Source organism: Coregonus clupeaformis, chromosome 28 (assembly GCF_020615455.1).
Source record: "Coregonus clupeaformis isolate EN_2021a chromosome 28, ASM2061545v1, whole genome shotgun sequence".
Classification (NCBI taxonomy): Eukaryota; Metazoa; Chordata; class Actinopteri; order Salmoniformes; family Salmonidae; genus Coregonus; species Coregonus clupeaformis.
Window position 1 is genome coordinate 28,955,224 of NC_059219.1, and position 19,063 is coordinate 28,974,286.

Sequence of the window (19,063 nt, forward strand, 5' to 3'; positions counted from 1 at the left end):
TTTGGAACAGCACAGCCATTCTCTAGTGGAGGAGAAAGTCAGAGCTGGCCTAAGGAAACAGGTCTAGATAGCTAGCTAGTGGTTGGAATGAAGAGGCTCACAAGGGCAGAATGAGATCTGGGGCAGAGGAAAGAGGAAAGGGAAAAGGAGCCATGTTTTAGCCCTTTCCTTGTGCAACCAGGCCCAGGGGCATTTCACCGACCTCATCCCTATGGGGGAGAATATCAGGACGAGATCTAGTTTTCTTACAGGAATTTTTGGAAAGGTTTCTAGTTGATGCCCAGGGTTTGTTAATGAAACATCACCAAGTACATGACTCGTTGCATTTGATCAATACTAAGGGATAGTCCCAAAGTTTTAGCAGCCATGTATGTACTCTGACTCAAATGTTTTTACAGTCTATCACATTTATTCATTGGTGTAGAGTTCATGTAGACTAAATGGACTCTGAGCTATGTCTTCCCTGACAGAGAGGATACACCTGCCTTGGGGTTCTGTACACGAGTATCACAGGTAATCTTTTTGTGTATCACAAGTATGCTTGACATACAAGGGTGACAGGTATAACTACAGTGGCTTGTGAAAGTATTCACCCCCCTTGGCATTTTTCCTATTTTGTTGCCTTACAACCTGGAATTAAAATGGATTTTTGGGGGGTTTGTATCATTTGATTTACACAACATGCCTACCACTTTGAATAATAATTAATAATAATTAGTCATTTAGCAGACGCTCTTATCCAGAGCGACTTACAGGAGCAATTAGGGTTAAGTGCCTTGCTCAAGGGCACATCGACAGATTTTTCACCTAGTCGGTTCGGAGATGCAAAATACTTTTTTTGGTGAAACTAACAAGAAATAAGACAAAAAAAATAGAAAACTTGAGCGTGCATAACTATTCACCCCCCCAAAGTCAATACTTGTAGAGCCACCTTTTGCAGCAATTACAGCTGCAAGACTCTTGGGGTATGTCTCTATAAGCTTGGCACATCTAGCCACTGGGATTTTTGCCCATTCCTCAAGGCAAAACTGCTCCAGCTCCTTCAAGTTGGATGGGTTCCGCTGGTGAACAGCAATCTTTAAGTCATTACACAGATTCTCAATTGGATTGAGGTCTGGGCATTGAATAGGCCATTCCAAGACATTTAAATGTTTCCCTTTAAACCACTCGGGTGTTGCTTTAGCAGTACGCTTAGGGTCATTGTCCTGCTGGAAGGTGAGCCTCCATCCCAGTCTCAAATCTCTGGAAGACTGAAACGGGTTTCCCTCAAGAATTTCCCTGTATTTAGCGCCATCCATCATTCCTTCAATTCTGACCAGTTTCCCAGTCCCTGCCGATGAAAAACATCCCCACAGCATGATGCTGCCACCACCATGCTTCACTGTGGGGATGGTGTTCTCGGGGTGATGAGAGGTGTTGGGTTTGCGCCAGACATAGCGTTTTCCTTGATGGCCAAAAAGCTCAATTTTTGTCTCATCTGACCAGAGTACCTTCTTCCATATGTTTGGGGAGTCTCCCACATCATTAACCATGTTTGCTTATTTTTTTCTTTAAGCAATGGCTTTTTTCTGGCCACTCCTCCATAAAGCCCAGCTCTGTGGAGTGTATGGCTTAAAGTGGTCCTATGGACAGATACTCCAATCTCCACTGTGGAGCTTTGCTGCTCCTTCAGGGTTATCTTTGGTCTCTTTGTTGCCTCTCTGATTAATGTCCTCCTTGCCTGGTCCATGAGTTTTGGTGGGCGGCCCTCTCTTGGCAGGTTTGTTGTGGTACCATATTCTTTAAAAAAATTTATAATGGATTTCATGGTGCTCCGTGGGATGTTCAAAGTTTCAGATATTTTTTATAAACCAACCTTGATCTGTACTTCTCCACAACTTTGTCCCTGATCTGTTTGATTTAAATTACAGGTTGTAATGCAACAAAATAGGGAAAACACCAAGGGGGATGAATACTTTTGCAAGGCACTGTAATTCAGCCAGCCTCCCTTCAAAAAGTATTCATACACTTTGACTTATTCCACATTTTGTTATGTTACAGCCTGAACTCAAAATGGATTACATGGATTTGTTTCTCTCACCCATCTACACACAATACCACATAATGACAAAGTGAAAACATGTTTTTTGAAATTTTTGCAAATGTATTGAAAATGAAATACAGAAATATCTAATTTACATAAGCATTTAAACCCCTGAGTCAATATTTTGTAGAAGCACCTTTGGCAGCGATTACAGCTGTGAGTCTTTCTGGGCAAGTCTCTAAGAGCTTTCCACACCTGGATTGTGAAATATTTGCCCATTATTCTTTTCAAAATTCTTCAAGTTCTGTCAAAATGGTTGTTTGTCATTGCTAGACAACCATTTTCAGGTCTTGCCATAGATTTTCAAATAGATTTAAGTCAAATCTGTAATTTGGCCACTCAGGAACATTCACTGTCTTCTTGGTAAGCAACCCCAGTGTAGATATGGCCTTGTGTTTTAGGTTATTGTCCTGCTGAAAGGTGAATTCATCTCCCAGTGTCTGGTGGAAAGCTGACTGATCCAGGTTTTCCTCTAGGATTTTGCATGTGCTTAGCTCCATTACATTAATTGTTTTATCCTGAAATATTCCCGTCCTTAACGATTACAATCATATCCATTACATGATGCAGCCACCACTATGCTTGAAAATATGGAGAGTGGAACTCAATAATGTTGTATTGGATTTTCCCCAAATTTATTCAGGACAAAAACTGACTTGCTTTGCCACATTTCTTGTAGTATTACGTTAATGACTTGTTGCAAACAGGATGCATGTTTTGTAATATTTGTATTTGGTACAGGCTTCCTTCTTTTCACTCTGTCATTTAGGATAGTATTGTGGAGTAACTACAATGTTGTTGATCCATCCTGTTGATCCATTCTCCTGTCACAGCCATTAAACTCTGTACCTGTTTTAAAGTTACCATTGGCCTCATGGTGAAATCCCTTAGCAGTTTCCTTCCTCTCCGGCAACTGAGTTATGAAGGACGCCTGTATCTGGGTGTGTTGATACACCATCCAAAGTGTAATTAATAACTTCACCATGCTCAAAGGGATATTCAATGTCTGCTTTTTTTATTAATCTACCAATAGGTGCCATTCTTTGCGAGGCTATGGAAAACCTCCCTGATCTTTGTGGTTGAATCTCTGTTTGAAATTCACTGCTCGACTGAGGGACCTTACAGATAATTTTATGTGTGGGGTACAGAGATGAGGTAGTCATTCAAAAATCATGTTAAAGACTATTATTGCACACAGAGTTAGTCCATGCAACTTATTATGTGACTTGTTAAGCACATTTTTACTCCTGAACTTACAATGCCTTTGGAAAGTATTCAGACCCCTTGACTTTTTTGTTAGGTTATAGCCTTATTCTAAAATTGATGAAATTATTTTTTTCCCTCATCAATCTACACACAATACCCCATAATGACAAAGCAAAAACAGGTTTTTAGAATTTCTTGCAAAAAAAACCCCGGAAAAATTACATTTACATAAGTATTCAGACCCTTTACTCAGTACTTTGTTGAAGCACCTTTGGCAGCGATTACAGCCTCGAGTCTTGTTGGGTTTTACGCTACAAGCTTGGCACACCTGTATTTGGGGAGTCTTCTCAAGCTCTATCAGGTTAAATGGGGAGCGTTGCTGCACAGCTATTTTCAGGTCTCTCCAGAGATTTTCGATCAGGTTTAAGTCCGGGCTCTGGCTGGGCCACTCAAGGACATTCACAGACTTGTCCCGAAGTCACTCCTGCGTTGTCTTGGCTGTGTGCTTACAGTCGTTGTCCTGTTGAAAGGTGAACCTTCGTGCCAGTCTGAGGTCCTGAGAGCTCTGGAGCAGGTTTTCATCGATCTCTCTGTACTTTGCTCTGTTCATCTTTGCCTCAATCCTGACTAGTCTCCCAGTCCCTGCCACTGATTGTGCAAGGTTACCTCGATATGTGACGCTTGGCATTCAGGTCAAAGAGTTCAATCTTTGTTTCATCAGACCAGATAATCTTGTTTCTCATGGTCTGAGAGTCTTTAGGTGCCTTTTGGCAAACTCCAAGTGGGCTGTCATGTGCCTTTTACTGAGGAGTGGCTTCCGTCTGGCCACTCTATCATAAAGGCCTGATTGGTGGAGTGCTGCAGAGATGGTTGTCCCGTCTCCACAGAGGTACTCTAGAGCTCTGTCAGAGTAAACATCGGGTTCTTGGTCACCTCCCTGACCAAGGCCCTTCTCCCCCGATTGCTCAGTTTGGCCGGGCGACAAGCTCTAGGAAGAGTCTTGGTGGTTACAAACTTCTTCCATTTAAGAGTGATCGAGGCCACTGTGTTCTTGGGGACCTTCAATGCTGCAGAAATGTTTTGGTACCCTTCCCCAGATCTGTGCCTCAAAAAAATGTTGTCTTGGAGCTCTACGGACAATTATGGGACCGAGAGAATGAAAAACAGCTTCTATCTCAAGGCCATCAGACTGTTAAATAGCCATCACTAGCACATTAGAGGCTGCTGCTGCCTATTGAAATCACTGGCCACTTTAAGAAATGGAACACTAGTCACTTTAATAATGTTTACATTACTCATCTCATATGTACAGTGGGGAGAACAAGTATTTGATACACTGCCGATTTTGCAGGTTTTCCTACTTACAAAGCATGTAGAGGTCTGTAATTTTTTATCATATGTACACTTCAACTGTGAGAGACGGAATCTAAAACAAAAATCCAGAAAATCACATTGTTTTTAAGTAATTAATTTGCATTTTATTGCATGACATAAGTATTTGATCACCTACCAACCAGTAAGAATTCCGGCTCTCACAGACCTGTTAGTTTTTCTGTTTCCTGTTCTCCACTCATTACCTGTATTAACTGCACCTGTTTGAACTCGTTACCTGTATAAAAGACACCTGTCCACACACTCAATCAAACAGACTCCAACGTCTCCACAATGGCCAAGACCAGAGAGCTGTGTAAGGACATCAGGGATAAAATTGTAGACCTGCACAAGGCTGGGATGGGCTACAGGACAATAGGCAAGCAGCTTGGTGAGAAGGCAACAACTGTTGGCGCAATTATTAGAAAATGGAAGAAGTTCAAGATGACGGTCAATCACCCTCAGTCTGGGGCTCCATGCAAGATCTCACCTCGTGGGGCATCAATGATCATGAGGAAGGTGAGGGATCAGCCCAGAACTACACGGCAGGACCTGGTCAATGACCTGAAGAGAGCTGGGACCACAGTCTCAAAGAAAACCATTAGTAACACACTACGCCATCATGGATTAAAATCCTGCAGCGCACGCAAGGTCCCCCTGCTCAAGCCAGCGCATGTCCAGGCCCATCTGAAGTTTGCCAATGACCATCTGGATGATCCAGAGGAGGAATGGGAGAAGGTCATGTGGTCTGATGAGACAAAAATAAAGCTTTTTGGTCTAAACTCCACTCGCCGTGTTTGGAGGAAGAAGAAGGATGAGTACAACCCCAAGAACACCATCCCAACCGTGAAGCATGGAGGTGGAAACATCATTCTTTGGGGATGCTTTTCTGCAAAGGGGACAGGACGACTGCACTGTATTGAGGTAAGAGCATTGAAGATGGGTCGTGGCTGGGTCTTCCAGCATGACAACGACTCGAAACACACAGCCAGGGCAACTAAGGAGTGGCTCCGTAAGAAGCATCTCAAGGTCCTGAACCCAATAGAAAATCTTTGGAGGGAGCTGAAAGTCCGTATTGCCCAGCGACAGCCCCGAAACCTGAAGGATCTGGAGAAGGTCTGTATGGAGGAGTGGGCCAAAATCCCTGATGCAGTGTGTGCAAACCTGGTCAAGACCTACAGGAAACATATGCTCTCTGTAATTGCAAACAAAGGTTTCTGTACCAAATATTAATTTCTGCTTTTCTGATGTATCACATACTTATGTCATGCAATAAAATACAAATGAATTACTTAAAAATCATACAATGTGATTTTCTGGATTTTTGTTTTAGATTCCGTCTCTCACAGTTGAAGTGTACCTATGATACAAATTACAGACCTCTACATGCTTTGTAAGTAGGAAAACCTGCAAAATCGGCAGTGTATCAAATACTTGTTCTCCCCACTGTATATACTGTATTCTATAATATTCTACTGTATCTTAGTCCATGCCGCTCTGTCATTGCTTGTCCATGTATATATTCTTAAATTCCATTCCTTACTATATTTGTGTGTATTGGGTATATGTTGTGAAATTGTTAGATATTACTTGTTAGATATTACTGCACTGTCAGAGCTAGAAGCACAAGCATTTCGCTACACCCGCAATAACATCTGCATGTGACAAATAAAATGTGATTTCTTTTTTATTCCTTCGACCTCATGGCTTGGTTTTTGCTCTGACATGCACTGTCAACTGTGGGACCTTATATAGACAAGTGTGTGCCTTTCCAAATCATGTCCAATCAATTGAATTTTCCACAGGTGGACTCCAATCAAGTTGTAGAAACATCTCAAGGATGCACCTGAGCTCAATTTTGAGTCTCATAACAAAGGGTCGGAATACTTACGTAAATAAGGTATTTCTGTTTTAAATTGTTAATACATTTGCTTTCGCTATAAAAAGCTGTTTTCGCTTTGTCATTACAGGATATTGTGTGTAGATTGCTTTTAGAATAAGGCTGTAACGTACCAAATGTGGAAAAAGTCAAGGGGTCTGAATACTTTCCGAAGGAACTGTATATACGCTTGCCATAAGAAAGGGGTTGCATACTTATTGACTCAAGACATTTTCCGCTTTTCATTTCATATTAATTGAAAAAATGAAGAAAAACATAATTCCACTTTGACATTATGGGGTATTTTGTGTAGGCCTGTGACAAAACAATCTCTATTTAATCCATTTTAAATTCAGGCTGTAACACAACAAAATGTGGGAAAAGTCAAGGGGTGTGAATACTTTCTGAAGGCACTGTAGTTGGCAGAAAATGTATTAAATACTTTGTTCCTACCAACACAGAGAGATGGAGAAGTCATATATAACTTCAATTCATCATGTGGAATACAGGAGTAGGCCTATATTTTTCATGCTAATAACATATCTGACACCCTGGACAGATACGACCGTCATGACACATTTAGTCTGAGAATTTCTATTAAGCCAAACATTATATTTTTTCCACATTAATCCATACACCTGCCGGCTGGCTGAGAATGGAAATTGGCACTTAGAGGAGAAATGGAAGTCTATTGTTGTGTTGGGGGCTGCCAAGAGATTGTTAATCAAACTGTCACCTGGAAGTTGATATGTAATCTCCAGCTTTGTTATCTAAACCCAAATAATTTGCCTCCACTTTGCTGGTGTTAGGCTGTTTAAAAGTAATGCTTCACAACCAGTAAAATCAGGTGATACAGCAGCAACCATGTTTAACGTTAGAGGGATCACATATATAAAAAATGACTAACCACTGGTACTGATGTGTCGTACCTTGAAATGTAAAATAATCTGGGGTATCCTATTGGTCAGTTTAGTTACATCAGTTGTGGTTTCTAAAGTTGGCCTTCTTACTTAACCCTGTCGAACATCATATTATTTCCTGTTTTTCAAGCAGGATGTTAAAAAGCTGATTAAAGTATCTAATGTTGATTATAACCCATTTTAAAGCTATTTGGGGGGTTAAAATACAATGTGGCTGAATGTTCAAATACATTTTCATAGGGTTCTCATCAAGGCCCTTTATGTTTACTTTATTTCCCTCTCTCTCTCGCGTTGCCTTCCCCTTCAGTATGTGCCAGAGAAAAGAGGCACGTACTGTGTAAAGTTCATCAATGTGTCGAGGCGTAATTAATCAAAGCCCAACTGGGTGTCTGTGAGGAGCAGATGGAATGAGACGCAGAGCTAAAATGGCTGGCCTTGCCTTTTGGCTTCATGCTTCAAGAGCGCCTGGTCTCTTCTTTATTCAGTCACAAAAAGAGGCCTTCACCAAAAAGTACACCTCGCCAAGTCAATTTACTAGCAAGACTAGCTTACTGTTGCAGCACTATGATAACTATAAATACATTACTTTTAGTCACTACGATCCGACATCGCACACCAGCAGAGGGGGAGAGCCTGTCGTGCCATCAGTACTCAGAGTCAATTTCTATGCCCTTTTCATGTCCCTTTGAGTACCTGTGGCAGGGTGGGAGAGAGTGGGAGGGAGGAAGAGGGGAGAAACATTGCTCATATTGATGGGCTCAAGTAGTTCCATATGTATTTTTGATGTGAAGGGCCCTTCTTGAGCAGACAGGGGTCAAAAGCCCTCAGATGTTTCCCTCCCCCTCTGCGTAGTGTAGCTGTCTGACAGGAATAGTGGAACTGCCTTTGATATTGCTGTGTCCCCCCAAACAAACATGATGAAAGCCTGACCTCGAATCTTTCCCTGCTTGCTGTCCTTTTCTCTGAAGGCAAGGAGAGGAAAGCTCACAGGAGTCTGGCACATCACTAAACAACATGGATCTTCAGAGAAATCCCGCTGCTTGTCCTGCATGCTAAACTCCATCTACTGTACATGTCTGGAATACCAGCACAAAAACTAGGGTTCGGACCTGAACCCAACACATCTTTTCATCTTTGGAGTTGCATTTAGAGTGTAAGGTCAACATGCTATAGTAAAGCCTACAGGACTTCAGAGACTCAGGGAGATCCATGGAAGGTCACCGTATTGTTCAATGAAAATATTCATGTTGAATTACCTTTGCGGGCTATTCGGATGCAGTTTATTCTGGTTTCCTGAAAAAAATTGAGAATACAGAGATCAGAGGTGGGAACATTGCCAATGCTTTGCATCCTGTAGAATGCAGGCAGTAACGATGCACCTAGCATGAAAGAAAATATAAGAAAGAATATATAATTTTGGCTGAACCATAATGAAAATGCTATTTTTACAATAAAATCACAAAGCAAATTATCTTCAACAGATGAAAATAAGACAAACATTCACTGTAGGATTTTCTTACATCTTTAGGGACCAGCATATTGGATTGAATGACACTCAAAATAGTGGCCCATGAGTGGAATACTGAGGAGGCATTCAATCAGCTAAAATGATAGTCACTTATAAAGATATAACACCAGTGAATGTCAAACAATATGTAAGCCAAAAGCTGAGGTGAAGTGTTTAAAGAGAGAAAGGAGGATTTGCTGAAAGGGAAATTAACCGAATTGAGAAGATGGCGCTGGACCAATATGCCGCTATAAAAAGGAATTTATTTCCTTCAAATTTCAGCTGATGACATCTTGGTGTTATGAAAAGGACCTTTGTCAAACAACACTAATGAGATCCAAGACCGTAATCCAATTCCGTTTTGCCACCTCGACGAGGAGATGCATTATCAAATTAAGATTTACAGATGCTAATTCAGGCCATATGGGACAATTATGCAAATCAGCCCATCCGGAATGGAGCAAGAGCCCTCCTCTCAAACTGCGGCTAAATTGCCATTTTAATTGAAAATCCATTTCAAGCTGATTTCCTCCTTAACCCACTCTTAAACCTATGGTGCTGTTATTTTTTTGCCTAAAAAACACAGACACATAGGGAGGCATGGTCCTCTGTAGCTCAGCTGGTAGAGCACGGCGCTTGTAACGCCAAGGTAGTGGGTTCGATCCCCGGGACCACCCATACACAAAAATGTATGCACGCATGACTGTAAGTCGCTTTGGATAAAAGCGTCTGCTAAATGGCATATTATTTATTATTATTAGGCATAATGATGACACACACAGAAACGATCCACAAACAAACTGACTAAAACATTCACACACATTCAGCTCTCTTTTTTAGCTCCAGTAAACGCTATGAAAACTTAATTGCAGGATGCTTTGGACATTAAAATACAAAGACTATCAAGACAAACAGAAACCAGCCCATAAAAATACAGGGGTAATTCCTCACTGCATCAAGGCAATCATTTGCAGGAATCTATGTAGGAATCCCATGCTGATTTAACACTTCTGCTTAATACGGGCAAAACTAAATACATGCTGTTTTTAAACTCTTGTAAGAATGTTTCAGATGAACTACATGTTCACTCATCAGATGGTTCTCCAATCAAACGTGTTCCAGCATATACAGTGGGGAAAAAAAGTATTTAGTCAGCCACCAATTGTGCAAGTTCTCCCACTTAAAAAGATGAGAGAGGCCTGTAATTTTCACCATAGGTACACGTCAACTATGACAGACAAAATGAGAAAAAAATATCCAGAAAATCACATTGTAGGATTTTTAATGAATTTATTTGCAAATTATGGTGGAAAATAAGTATTTGGTCAATAACAAAAGTTTCTCAATACTTTGTTATATATCCTTTGTTGGCAATGACACAGGTCAAACGTTTTCTGTAAGTCTTCACAAGGTTTTCACACACTGTTGCTGGTATTTTGGCCCATTCCTCCATGCATATCTCCTCTAGAGTAGTGATGTTTTGGGGCTGTCGCTGGGCAACACGGACTTTCAACTCCCTCCAAAGATTTTCTATGGGGTTGAGATCTGGAGACTGGCTAGGCCACTCCAGGACCTTGAAATGCTTCTTACGAAGCTACTCCTTCTTTGCCCGGGCGGAGTGTTTGGGATCATTGTCATGCTGAAAGACCCAGCCACGTTTCATCTTCAATGCCCTTGCTGATGGAAGGAGGTTTTCACTCAAAATCTCACGATACATGGCCCCATTCATTCTTTCCTTTACACGGATCAGTCGTCCTGGTCCCTTTGCAGAAAAATAGCCCCAAAGCATGATGTTTCCACCCCCATGCTTCACAGTAGGTATGGTGTTCTTTGGATGCAACTCAGCATTCTTTGTCCTCCAAACACGACAAGTTGAGTTTTTACCAAAAAGTTATATTTTGGTTTCATCTGACCATATGACATTCTCCCAATCCTCTTCTGGATCATCCAAATGCACTCTAGCAAACTTCAGACGGGCCTGGACATGTACTGGCTTAAGCAGGGGGACACGTCTGGCACTGCAGGATTTGAGTCCCTGGCGGCGTAATGTGTTACTGATGGTAGGCTTTGTTACTTTGGTCCCAGCTCTCTGCAGGTCATTCACTAGGTCCCCCCGTGTGGTTCTGGGATTTTTGCTCACCGTTCTTGTGATCATTTTGACCCCACGGGGTGAGATCTTGCGTGGAGCCCCAGATCGAGGGAGATTATCAGTGGTCTTGTATGTCTTCCATTTCCTAATAATTGCTCCCACAGTTGATTTCTTCAAACCAAGCTGCTTACCTATTGCAGATTCAGTCTTCCCAGCCTGGTGCAGGTCTACAATTTTGTTTCTGGTATCCTTTGACAGCTCTTTGGTCTTGGCCATAGTGGAGTTTGGAGTGTGACTGTTTGAGGTTGTGGACAGGTGTCTTTTATACTGATAACAAGTTCAAACAGGTGCCATTAATACAGGTAACGAGTGGAGGACAGAGGAGCCTCTTAAAGAAGAAGTTACAGGTCTGTGAGAGCCAGAAATCTTGCTTGTTTGTAGGTGACCAAATACTTATTTTCCACCATAATTTGCAAATAAATTCATTAAAAATCCTACATTGTGATTTTCTGGAAAAAAAATTCTCAATTTGTCTGTCATAGTTGACGTGTACCTATGATAAAATTACAGGCCTCTCTCATCTTTTTAAGTGGGAGAACTTGCACAATTGGTGGCTGACTAAATACTTTTTTTCCCCACTGTACATACTTTGGCTTGTGTGATAGTGGCGGGACAGTGACGGAGCCCTGATTGTACAGTCACTGCGACCATGCCCAGCCTAGCGTTCCAAAACCAGATCTGTCAGCAAACTCCAAGCAAATAAATTATGAAGACTTTTATAACCATTCCGGATGATGGGGAATAAGACTGAGCACACTTGGTTAACTACACTTGACAGAAAAATGTGTAACGCAGAAAGTAGAGGTGATAAATTGCAGCTCAAACCATTATACTGGCACGTCGTCGGTCTGTGTGTGGAAGGCAGGAGAGTGGAGTTAATTGGTGAGCTTGAAAGCAGAAACAGAAAGCCCACATAGGGGACACTGATGCCCTACCGCCCGCACATACTGTGCCAGTCATGCCAGAGGGGTTGGCAGCCATCGTTACTACAGTACACGCAGGTTAGCCTGTGTGAGTGTGCCATTAGGAGACGCAGTGGGTGTTGTGATTGAAATGCTGCCCATGCTGTGGTCTTCAAAGAGAAAATCAGAATGCACCATCTTTCAAGTGCCTCTTTAGATGTATCAATCAAAGCAATTACACAGAGGCTTGACAGCAAACATCTAGCTCATAAGCATGAGTAAATGCCAAATATTGTTTGTCTCTTTCACTTTTTAAATGTCTCTGCCAATGTTTATGAGGGCCACTTATAGCCGTAATGTTGGCCCTTAACAAAGCCTATTCAGACCAAAATAAAAAGTTTGTGATGCTGAGACGTAATTAACCATACACTGAAAATTAAGGAAAAATTAGGAATATAAGCACAGTATACTGTATAAGACCTAATCAAGAATACTGAAGTCTTTAAAAACATTTATTTTTACTTTTTACCGTTTTTTCTCCCCAATTTTGTGATATCCAATTGGTAGTTACAGTCTTGTCCAATCGCTGCAACTCCCGTACGGACTCGGGAGAGGCGAAGGTCGAGAGCCATGCGTCCTCCGAAACACGGCCCTGCCAAGCCGCACTGCTTTTTGACACACTGTTCGCTTAACCTGGAAGCCAGCCGCACCAATGTGTCGGAGGAAACACTGTACAACTGGCGACCGTGTCAGCGTGCATGCGCCCGGCCTGCCACAGGAGTCGCTAGAGCGCGAATGGACAAGGACATCCCGGCCGGCCAAACCCTCCCCTAACCCGGATGACGCTGGGCCAATTGTGCGTCGCTTTATGGGTCTCCCGGTCGCGGCCGGCTGCGACACAGCCCGGGACCGAACCCGGATCTGTAGCCTCAAGCACTGTAGTGCCTTAGACCGCCAAGAACACTGAACTCTACTCAAAAAAGTACCAGATCATCAGAAATGCAGTGAAGCAGGGTGCTCAATCGAAGATTTAAATCCAAAAATATACTTATGCCCGGTGAGAAACACCATCTGTAGAGAGCTTTACAATGGTTCAACTGTCAAACGCATTTCTAGTCAGGCAGTGGAGTTGAGAACATGCAAGGGGGCATTCCATTAAAAGACTTCCTGAAGGTTAGTCACATTGTAGACCTGGGCCAAGGGGCGAGGCAAGCCAAAAACCACCCAGATAATAACCTCGGCCTGACATACAAGTCCAGAACATTCTAACAGCTCTCCCTGCTAATTTAAAACTCTCTCAGATCACCAGAGTGCTGCTGTAGTAAAGTGATAACCTTCAAATAAATGTCAACCAAATCACTATGAGGTTACTGTTCCTGATAGAAAGACCATACATTCTCAAACACATCAGGTACACCATGACATTGCCATTAGCATAGCAAGCTAGGGGAATCTGAATAGTCATCAAATCAACCCAGCTATCCGGCCTATATCACAAGAGTGGCCCTGCCATAGACTGCTTCTGGCTTTACATTATACAGTGTATCACAAGCTTTGTTTCCACTTTTGCCACACACGGAGGCTATATCACTGTAGCCTATTTCCGCTTTGATGACTTATGATTGGCCAACAACAACAAGAAGCTACATGTGCCATGCTCCACTCTCGTGAAAAGCAAGAGCAGCAGCATAAATTATAAACTTTCTCTCTCTCTACTCCAGCAGTCGCATTCAGATCTGTACGGGCCCTTCTGTACAAGTCAGTTAAAATTACACATACCGAGAACCGTGACAATCATATAAGATCCGACCCAGGCCCGTGACATTATTTGGAATTCTGGATCCCAACCCACTTGGGTCCCGGATCGGGTCTCCAGTATTCGGGTACAGGTGGATCCGTGAAGACCTCTAGTACAGAGCACTTTGAATGTATTTTGCCGTTGGATTTGTTTTGCTGCTAGACTCTGAAGAAGATGAAAATATGTGGATTTTGGCAATGGCTTTATGGGATTGCTAGCAACTTCTAAACAATGACCCATTCCTACATGAGTACTGTTTTAATAGCAATGTTGAATATGGTCCTCTGTAGCTCAGTTGGTAGAGCATGGTGCCACTTAACTCACGTAAGGCTGTCAAACATCCAGTTGTCCATGTTTCATAAGCCAATCATGTACAGCTTCTCCTTCTTTGGAAGAAGGACACATAATAGCGTCTCACCCCTCCATCTTTGAATTATGGATGACGTGAAAGAAAAAAGCAAGCTGGTTGGCTGGAGCTAGCGCGACCAACAGTAATCCTGATAGAAAATGTGGGGGCGAATTTAACTTTTCAAATAACAAAGTAAGATCCGAGAGTAATAGCTAATCAATCGTACTGTAAATCATTATATTGTTGCATGCTAATAGTTGCCAATTTAACTAAAGGATAGCCATTGTTATTGACAATTTACAACTTTTGGAGACTATAGTGGTTGTTAAGATATTTTATTTAGGCGGGATTGGAACTTGGGACCTACATGTCCACAATTCCCCTTCCCCTTTTTATTTTCCCCTTTCCTCCCCCTCCTTAACATACTGTTGTTCCCCAGGTTTGGCGCTTGCAACGCCAGGATAGTGGGTTTGATTCCCGGGAACATGTCACGGATTTAGCCGAGGCTGCCCCTCCTCCTTGCTCGGGCAGGCTTCGGCGTTCGTCGTCACCGGAATACTAGCTGCTGCCGATCTATGTTCTATGTTTCTATGTTCTACCTGTTGTTGTCCGATTGTCACACACCTGTTTCCCATCATGTAATTATTCCTTCCCTATTTAACCCGGTGGCTCCCAGTGTGTTTTGTGCGTGTTTGTTTTTCGTTTCGTGTGTCGTAGGTGAGCGGGTTTGTTCCTCCCTGTGTGGAGGTATTTTATATTATTTTCTTTACTTATTCAGTAAAGTACGTTTCATAGAGTTCTGTGTCCTGCGCTTGACTTCGATCCACCGTATTACACTGACACACGTGACAGACCACCCATAGGTAAAATGTATTCACGCATGGCTGTAAGTAGCTTTGGATATATTATTATTAATAATACAACATTGGCCGTCAAGCCAATTATACTATATGACCGTAGCCTCCTGTTTTAATTCCACAAAGTTTATTGTGATGGTAATGTTTGTTTTTGATGATAATTATTAGGTGTTGGCTTAAATCATTAGCTATCTTCAACCTAGCCTACACTCTTAAAAATGCTGCAGGAATTGGGTCACTTAGTTGGGTTGTTTTCTTTAAAAAGAGCCAGGTTGGGCTGTTGATGCTGAGTTATTGATGCTGGGTTATTAAGATATGACCCAGCAGGTCAGATGAGAATACTGGGGGCGAGGCTTAGTAAGGGCGTGGCTTTCAGATATATATTTTTGGCCACCCGTGAGAGTACATGTAATTCCTGTTAATCTGTTCTGTTGTATTGTCATCACTTCTTAAGGTTGAACACTGACAGTTTTGTAGTTTCAATGAGGATTACAGACATGTATGAGTTCCTCAAGAGCCTATGCAAATCCCAATGTTGGAATAGTTATCACTTTATTACTATATAAAGTGGTAATTGCATCAGATGACTGTCATGGCTCTACAGTTGAAGTCGGAAGTTTACATACACCTTAGCCAAATACATTTAAACTCAGTTTTTCACAATTCCTGACATTTCATCCTACTAAAAATTCCCTGTCTTAGGTCAGTTAGGATCACCACTTTATTTTAAGAATGTGAAATGTCAGAATAATAGTAGAGTGAATGATTTATTTCAGCTTTTATTTCTTTCATCACATTCCCAGTGGGTCAGAAGTTTACATACACTCAATTAGTATTTGGTAGCATTGCCTTTAAATTGTTTAACTTGGGTCAAACGTTTTGGGTAGCCTTCCACAAGCTTCCCACAATAATAATAATTGGCCCATTCCTCCTGACAGAGCTGGTGTAACTGAGTCAGGTTTGTAGGCCTCCTTCCTCGCACACGCTTTTTCAGTTCTGCCCACACATTTTATATAGGATTGAGGTCAGGGCTTTGTGATGGCCACTCCAATACCTTGACTTTGTAGTCCTTAAGCCATTTTGCCACAACTTTGGAAGTATGCTTGGGGTCATTGTCCATATGGAAGACCCATTTGCAACCAAGCTTTAACTTCCTGACTGATTTCTTGAGATGTTGCTTCAATATATCCACATAATTTCCTTCCTCATGATGCCATTTATTTTATGAAGTGCACCAGTCCCTCCTGCAGCAAAGCACCCCCACAGCATGATGCTGCCACCCCCGTTCTTCACGGTTGGGATGGTGTTTTTCGGCTTGCAAGCGTCCCCCTTTTTCCTCCAAACATAACGATGGTCATTATGGCCTAACAGTTCTATTTTTGTTTCATCAGACCAGACTACATTTCTCAAAAAAATACGATCTTTGTCCCCATGTGCAGTTGCAAACCGTAGTCTGGCTTTTTTATGGCGGTTTTGGAGCAGTGGCTTCTTCCTTGCTGAGTGGCCTTTCAGGTTATGTCGATATAGGACTCGTTTTACTGTGGATATAGATACTTTTGTACCTGTTTCCTCCAGCATCTTCACAAGGTCCATCTCTAGGAGACAGAACGCGTCTCCTTCCTGAGCGGTATGCGTGGTCCCATGGTGTTTATACTTGCGTACTATTGTTTGTACAGATGAACGTGGTACCTTCAGGCGTTTGGAAATTGCTCTCAAGGATGAATCAGACTTGTGGATGTCTACAATTTTTTTTGAGGTCTTGGCTGATTTCTTTTGATTTCCCCATGATGTCAAGCAAAGAGGCACTGAGTTTGAAGATAGGCCTTGAAATACATCCACAGGTACACCTCCAATTGACTCAAATGATGTCAATTAGCCTATCAAAAGCTTCTAAAGCCATGACATCATTTTCTGGAATTTTCCAAGCTATTTAAAGGCACAGTCAACTTAGTGTATGTAAACTTCTGACCCACTGGAATTGTGATACAGTGAATTATAAGTTAAATAATCCGTCTGTAAACAATTGTTGGAAAAATTACTTGTGTCATGCACAAAGTAGATGTCCTAACCGACTAGCCAAAACTATAGTTTGTTAACAAGAAATTTGTGGAGTTGTTGAAAAACAAGTTTGAATGACTCCAACCTAAGTGTATGTAAACTTCTGACTTCAACTGTATATGTAATCAGCAATGTTAATATTATATTAGAATATTAGAATATGTTCCCATGTGAAAGGTTCCCCCTGTGTGACAATTTTTAGAACCCAAAAGCTTCTTCCAGGCTCCTTTACTTCTAAGAGTGTACATTAACTCTCCTCTGTATGAGGGGTATATAAGCCCAAGAAAGTGATCTGGCATGAAGGGAGTGTGGATTCTCTGTGCCCATGGGGAGAGCCCTGGAACTGGTATGGTGACCGCCTGACTGACTGTGTAACTACTGTATACCCTTGGTGCCCGCGTGGCCTTGGCTGGCAGAGCCCCCTGGGGACTTAGGGCTGGGCCTTGTGATCGGTTACTGTGCCTCCATTGTCCCGCCCGCTCATAGCGCTGGAGTCTGGCTCGCTGCCAGCCAAAACAAAGCCCTAATCCCATCTGCCGGTAAAGTCAGACCCTTCACTGTCTAATCTTGCCGCTTATTAACCCAGTTGTATGAACTGCTCACGCTGCACTGCCCCTAGCATTTCTCCACTGGGCCGGAAAAAGCCACCACCACCACCGCTGGAGGAAAAGGGGGGTGAGTTGTTTTGCTAGACTAGAATACACCCATTTATCAGACTTCCACCTATAAGACTCTAAAATAACAAAGGTAACCTACCATACCATGCTATCCAGAGGTATTGAAAAGAGCAACGATGCAAAGTCCTGTAGGAATCCATTACCTTACTGATGATCCACAAAAGGTTGCTCCGAATGCTGGCCCAGATTTAGATTTGCAAAGAAAAGCCTTGCTGCGCTCCCTGAATATTAAAACAGAAAATGTATACCACTGATCATCTGCACCTGTGTCCAATTATCCCTAACTAATTGTCTCTACCAGATAGTGGGATCCTGTAATGGCAGTTTGGACTGATAATGGGGCTTCCTTGGTGTATGATTGGGACTACTGCAGCTTTATTTGGGCAGGAGAGGAGCAGTGGAGTGAGAGAACAGGAACAGATGATTGTGGTCTGGAATAAAACCCTGCTGGATCAGGATCCGGATCTTCCCCTACTAAGGATCCTATTAGTCACAGGGTTTAACGAGTCTCCACTGATTTGGAATAAAAGAGAGAAGAATGGAGTAGATAGAGGAGAAGAAGTGAGGGATGAGGGAATGGATAAGGCCAGTAGCAGAGGGATGAAAAAAGGGAGAGGGAAAGGACAGAGAATGTAGGGAGGGATAATGTGGGGGGGAGAGAAAAGGAGAGCCCACTTGTCTCTTTGTTGTCTCTCTGAGTAATACCAGCTAATCACAGATTTACTAGCTGGAAGTAATGTGCACAAGTAATTCCCTGTCCCTGACACCCTTTGTATGTTGTGCATCGAATCAAAGCACTGGACACATTCAGATACATGGATTCCAGCTAGGGACCATGCCAATCCAGGCAAATAAATAAATAATAATAATCCCTTCCAACAAGCACATTTCACACCACAAATATTTTCATATCCTAAAGGAGGTAATTTCCCCTGCTCTTTCAAGCCTGGCATACAGTATGGGATATATATTCAGCCAGTCTTGGAGGACAATGGAAGTTAGAAAAATACTACATTTTCAGATTCTGTGGATCTGAAAGGATTGGATAAGTGTAAGCAATTGGGCAAAATTTCCACCCAGCCAATTAGCAACTGAAGCAAGCAGGTCGTTATCAATAAAATGTCACAATAAGGTGCAGAGCGTTCGATTTGCCTGCTGGGAGGCAAGGAGACCCCCAGCTCCTCTAAAACCATTGACAACTGCCTGCCATTTCAATGGATTGTTAAACAAATGTTAACTATTTAATTGTAACATCACCTCTTGACGAGCATAGTCAGAACTACACATTTCAGATTATTCCATGCAAA

At 42.2% G+C, this 19,063-nt stretch overlaps 1 protein-coding gene across 1 annotated transcript in view; it reads right to left on the reverse strand.

Moving 5' to 3' along the window:
• Nucleotides 1-19,063, reverse strand: part of LOC121543511 (receptor-type tyrosine-protein phosphatase U-like) — a 433,678-nt gene that overhangs the window by 115,912 nt on the left and 298,703 nt on the right. The window contains exon 13 of the mRNA XM_041853422.1: nucleotides 8,716-8,752. Within this exon, the coding sequence (XP_041709356.1) occupies nucleotides 8,716-8,752 (37 nt within the window). The remainder of the gene's footprint in view (nucleotides 1-8,715; nucleotides 8,753-19,063) is intronic.